At 56.2% G+C, this 6,000-nt stretch overlaps 1 protein-coding gene across 1 annotated transcript in view; it reads right to left on the bottom strand.

Moving 5' to 3' along the window:
* UNC5B (unc-5 netrin receptor B) overlaps nucleotides 1–2,368 on the bottom strand; it is a gene marked incomplete at its 5' end in the record, with an annotated part of 51,164 nt that extends 48,796 nt beyond the window's left edge. Inside the window, one exon of the mRNA XM_084264369.1 lies at nucleotides 2,284–2,368. Coding sequence (XP_084120495.1) covers nucleotides 2,284–2,368 — 85 coding nt within the window. The remainder of the gene's footprint in view (nucleotides 1–2,283) is intronic.
* Between the last annotated feature and the right edge of the window lie 3,632 nt (nucleotides 2,369–6,000).

Genomic DNA, 6,000 nt, shown 5'->3' on the forward strand with positions numbered 1-6,000 from the left:
AGAAAGCCTGAGCCCATCCCTTCTGCACACGGCTGGCTCCCACCAAGCCTCCACCTCCCGGCAAGGGCAGGCTTTGCCGATGAGCAACAGGTCCGGGAGCACCCCTGCCACGGCCATCTGCTCACCGCCGACGCGCTAGGGGCACCCTACGTGGGCGACGGCAGCGCAGATATCCTGTTCCCTCCATCCTCCCTCTCTCCCCAGGTGTTTTCCCGAAAAGCAGAAAAGAGTTATTAAAAGAGAAAATTATTTTCTGGGAGGGATGGGTGGGGGTGGGTGTGTCTGTCTGTGTCTCCCTCCCCTCCTTAAAACCAGGTTAAGATGGGGAAAGGGAGCAGGATTATCAAGCGGCGCTGAGCACCCATCTCTGCTCCCTCCTCTGTGTCACCACATGTAATCCTCACCCAACGCTCCGGGAGAAGCACTTAATTATAGCTCCACAGCAAAAAACTTTCTGCAGGTTTACATACACCAGATTAACAGTGCACCTTTAGAGAGCTCTCCAGACTCAAACCCAGACGGCTTGGTCAGGTTTAACTTGTTTTTGGTTCCCTGCTCCGTCCCTCACACCCAGTTTTATTTCCACCCTTGCGTGAACTTGGTACATGCAAAAATAAAGAGCGCCGCACGGGAGGGAGAAGGGCACCAAAGGCGGGGGGCATCCTACACCATCAAAGCAGCCCAAAAATCTCCCCCCTCTCCATCTGCTCCACCCATCATTCCCAGCAGCTCCAGGCTGAACCCCAACCTACAGAGCTGCTTGGCTAATCCAGCCTTCCCAACCCTCTGCCACGCAGACCCGCAGCATCCCATGCTGTGTCGAGCCCTCCAGGCCTCTCACTGCTCGCTCCCATGGCACAGGACGCCCCGGCACACACTGTGCTGAGCCGGTTGCCAGCTCTCCAAGCTCTCTCCCCGTCTCCAGCAAAGGGAAAGAGTTTCTTCTGGCTGGAGGACGCGGCTGCAGCAGCGTTCAGACCACTGAATAAGGCGATAGTGCCATTTCTGCGTTCCGCCTGCCAAAACACACAGAGACCTTTGTATGGCGGAGGCGGAGAAAATATTAATGTAATTAAACTCCCTCCCCAAAATTCCTCATCACCTTAATTACGCTTCAGAAAAGAAGGCTTGGTTAATTTTCTTAGAAAATGGTTCAGCTTGTCAGGAGATGCTTTTAACTGCCAGGTGAGACCGATCCGTGCCAGACAGATCGGTCCCCAGAACCCTTGCCCAAAAACTGTGGGGCAGCCAGCCACCAGCTCTCATCCCAAGCTTCCTACAACCACCTTGCCCATCGCCAGAGCCCCCCGAAGGGTTACAATCACGCTCTCTCCCGGCTTCCAAAAGCCACCAAACTTCACAGGGCTCCACTTTTCCAGCCTTCCATTCGAAGGCATCTTACTTTTATTATTTATTTATTTGATACCTGGAGGATAAACACCGGAGGCACTTTTTGCTTCGCCACCGCTGGAGGATGACAAAGGACAGAAGTCCTGAGATGCGGAGGATGTTCGGGAGGTGTAAGGCCGGGGGTGGGGGGAGAGAAATATAGCGGAAAGGCTGGACTCGATCACAGGAGCCCTAAGGAGGGAGGGCAGCAGGAGAGACGCGCCTCTGTTTATTGTCTGTGGCAGGGATTACCCGACGGAAGGAGGGCTGGATTTAAGTGCATCTCAATCACAAGATTGGGTTGCGCGCAGGAAACTTTGAAGGACCATAAGAAAAGGCCACTTATCTGCCGGGCCGGCATCAGCTCAGTCCATAAAAACGCAGGTTTAAAGAGAAGGAACTAAAGGAATAAATAAATAAATACACGCACACGCAAGGCTGAACCATCCCTGACTGGACCCGCTTGGGAATCGCAGCCAGCAACGCTACGAGCGGGGCTGGGGTTTGGTTTGCTTTTTCCACGGAAAATTAAATAAATATCTATTTTTAAAACATATATATACGTTTATATATATAAGCAAGCGACACGGCGGGCGTGGAGCGGCGCTGCCAGCCAGCATCCCCCAGAGCATCCCCCCTGGCCCCAAAGGCGGCTCGGATCCCCCCGCACCCCTCAAACCTCTAATATAATGAGAAAAAAAAGGGGGGGAGGGGGGAGGAGAAGTAGGTAGTAAACACCCCGAGGTTGGCTGCCTTTAAAAAAAAAGGGCAAACCGCAGTGAACTTTTTTGGGGGGGGTTAGGGAGGCAGCGGAGGATGCTGCCTGCTGCCCGCTACCGCCCTCCCACCACCTCCAAAAAACTTCTGCCCCCTTCCCAGCCCTCCAACCCTTACCTTCGGTGGTCAGCACCCGGCGGAGCAGCAGCAGGAGGAGGACGACGAGGAGGGCTGCGGGGCGACGGGGGCCAGGCGGCTGCATGGCGGCGGGGCCGGGAGGAGAGCGGAGCGGCGTTGCCTGCCCGCCCGCCTCGCCACACTGCCGGGCTGCCCGGCGCCGAGCGGGGCGGAGCGGGGCGCGGCCCGGCGGGGCGGAGCGGGGCCGGCACCGCCCCGCGCCTGCGATGAGCTGCTCCCGGCCTCAGCTCCCCCCCCCTACCCCCCCTTCTCCCAGCAGCAGCATCGCCACCCCGTCTCGCCCCCATCCCGCGCAGGGGGATGCGGCGGGGAGGGGTGTATGTGTTTTGAGGCGGGGGTGGGGTGGAAGGGGAGTGGGGTGTGAGGCGTACGCGCAAAGCCAAGCCGAGAAGGGGGGTGCGACGGATGGGAACGCCACGTTAAATACCGGCCGGCGGAGCCCACTCTGCAGTGGGGATGTGCAGGCACAAGGGGGAGCTCCGCAACACGATCGGCGCCGGGTCCGCTCCGCCTTCCCCCCCCTCGCTCCATCCCCCGGGTCCCCAGCCAGGCACCGGCGTACCCGTGCCCTCCCATCCCCCGCGCCGAGGGGGCTTCCCTCGGGAAGAAGCACGCCGGCAAAAATGCTTTTAACGCCTGAAGTGACCATGTCGTTTCGCTGCTGGGGATGTGAGTGCCGCGGGGGTCGGATAACGGGCTGTTACGTACCCCTCCCACATCCCCCTCCCCCCCCGCTCAGGAACCTCAATGGAAACCCAGGCTGCAGAGGAGCACACGCGAAGTAATTAAGCAAATGGAATTCACAGGCTGGGGGAGGCACCCCGGGACTGCTCCTCGGCATCTTTAACGTCCCCTTTCTAGCGAAGAACCGAAAATAAACTTACGGGAACCCCAAACTCCGGGTGCAGGACTGCAGCTTTCCGCATGACAAGCGTCTCCTCCTCAAGCTGGATTAAACCCCATCCCACTCACTAGTGGGGGGGGGCAAAAGGGTTCAGCAGCGCCCTTTGGGACAACCCCCAATTCAGCAAAGTTGATGCTTCTCCAGCAAGCAGCATTCCCCGGAGAGGGGGGCTGCAAAGCACTGGGTGACAACAAGAACCCCTTCCTCCCCCCCCAAGGGAGACGGGGCTGCTGTTGCTGTCTATAAATGGTTAAAGCAGCATGGGAACTGCTAACTACTTTTAACTCCCCACAGCTGCTCGGTTCCTCCGGGTAGGGCAGTGGGGGAGAGACGAAAGGCAGGCAGGCAGGCATTACAGCTTGTGCCTCGCTGGTGGGACCGGAGCTGTGGGTCTGGCACCGGCTTTCCTCAGAATTTTTCAACCTTCGGCAAACCTTTCAGACCCACCATGAGCTCTCCCCACTGCACGGTTGTCTTCCCCCCCCACCTTCACAGAGCATCCTCAGACCCCAAAATGAGGGGTACTCGTGCAGCGCTGCTTGGGCCACCTGCACGTCACCAGTGATACAGCTGCCTTGAGTGCTACTTCCAGCATCCCACTCTTGGCCTGTATTTACAGAGCAGTGGGATGTGCCGGAAAAGGCTTAAGAGCAAAAAAATTAATTAAGTAAAATTTTTAAAATCTCATTTCCAGTTGCTGTCAATGTGGTGAAGCAGCAAGAGAAGAACCAGGCTGGGCAGCGAGGGGGAGGAATGGATGTGCCCAATGCAGAGCCAGCAGGTGGAGAGGGCCTGGGGGTGAGTGGCCTGGGAAAATACCACCCTCACCCCCCCCACCACCCCCCCCCCCCCAAAAGCCTTATTTTCTAGCCAGATCAGGCCACACATTGGGTTTACGCGCAGGTCGTAGCAGCATTAATGCAAGGGCATGTTGGCATGCAAGCCCAGAGCTCAGTGACCCTTTGCGCCTGGATGGGTGCTTATTCTTTTATTAAATAACACCAATAAGACTCGGGTTTGTGTGCAAAGCCCTTCAAGGGGCTCTGAAGCATGGCATGGTACCAGCAGGGGCATCGGTGCAGATGGGGGAGGGTTCAGGATGCCTGCTTTGGGGAGCAGAGCGCACCTTTGTACGCTTTTTTCCCCCTGATAGAAGTCAGGGAGAAGGTGTGGGTTAAATTGGGCGGCGTTGCCTGGTATTCAAAATAGGAATTAAAGCCATGCAAATTAACGGTTAGCCTGCCGCTATTTCACAACTTCAGGGAAAATATGACATGACAAACTATTATTAAGGCAAAGGGCTGCTTTTCCTCCTAGGTGTTTACGTATTACCCCTCATTTTCCTCTAATGGCCTGGTGTGCACAGGTCAATCAAATCCCCAGCGCAGCAGTGGGACCGCTCCCAGCAGCTGATCCTGAGGTGCGACGAGTCCCACAGGCCTCAGCCGCCCCCTCCGCGGCAGGTCTTGCCAGCCCCAAAAGGGAGGGTGGGCGATGGTGCCAGATGAAGCCAACTGTGATGCAGGCGGTATTTGGAAAGGTGTGCTCCTGCCCAGTTTGGGTACAGCTCAGAGAGGGCCAGCATCAGAGGGGATGCATGATGGTGCACGGGGGGGAACAGTGCCCGCTCAGGGTTGCGGGAGGACCAGCAGTCCCCATCCCACCAAGGACGCATGCAGCATCCAATCAGGGACCCTCTCTGGTGTGCATCTCAGGTCTGTAGCATAGCTGGGGAGGGAATGGGGGCATTAAAACATTAAGGAAAATTGTAGTGTGATCTCCCAAAGCACAATCAGGGGGTGAGGCAAAGACTCGCTTGGTCAGACTTCGAGGTCAGGGCACCCTTCTGCTGCCAGAACACTGTCACAGGATGGGTGGGTATCTCTTCCCACCCAAACTTTAGAAGCAGAGTGGACCACCTGAAACGTCCTCCAAAAGTGCTTTTTCCTTTCCAGCAGTGGCCATGCTCCTTACCAAACAGCTCAGCTCTCTGGGGTAATGTCTGGTGGTGCTGAGATGTCAAGATATCTTTGTGGGATGAAGAATTTTCCACTGAGGATGGGGAAAGATTATTTTTTCAATTGTCTTTTTTTCTCAATAGCATTTTCTTTAAATTCCCCCCCCCCCCCCCTCCGCTTGCTATTTTGCAGCTGTGGTTGACTGGAAGGGCCACTGACAGCTGAAGCACAGGGGTAGCCAGAGATGCTTATCGATTTGGGGGTTCATAGGTCTTCCAGAAAATTTACATCACATCACCCCTAACTATGCTATCGGGCCTGACAGTCCCGCCAACATAATCAGGCACTGGTAAGAAGAGAGTGGATAAAGACACGCACACGGGGGTAGTGAGGGGGATGTGTAGCAGAGCTCCGGCTAACACAGGGTCATGTTTTGCTTTCCCTAGGACACTCTGGCATCCGCTCCCCACCATCTCTCCCACAGCAAGAGGGGCAAAATGTGGGCAATCACTACTTCTCTGCTTGGGCATAACAGCCACTGCTGAAACCTGTAGGTCACACCACCACAGGAAGCTTGGACAGCCCCTGCAGCATCTCTTCTTCACTCCACAAATTGCTGCTTCCCTTCCTGTGGGAAGCCAGCCGGGCTGAAATCCCCCCTGCCTTGATTTTTTAAAGGGGGATTTCTTCTTATTACCAAGAGAGCCCCCAGCATGAAGCACATGCTGAATTTAGCGCTGGGGTTTGATCAGGGGTGGATTTTTTCCCTCTCCTGCTTTGGGCACACCAAAGAAGGCTGCAGAAATTGCCGCTGACGGACCCGCTGCAAGGACG

This window comes from Gallinula chloropus (genome assembly GCF_964237585.1).
Source record: "Gallinula chloropus genome assembly, chromosome: 5".
Classification (NCBI taxonomy): Eukaryota; Metazoa; Chordata; class Aves; order Gruiformes; family Rallidae; genus Gallinula; species Gallinula chloropus.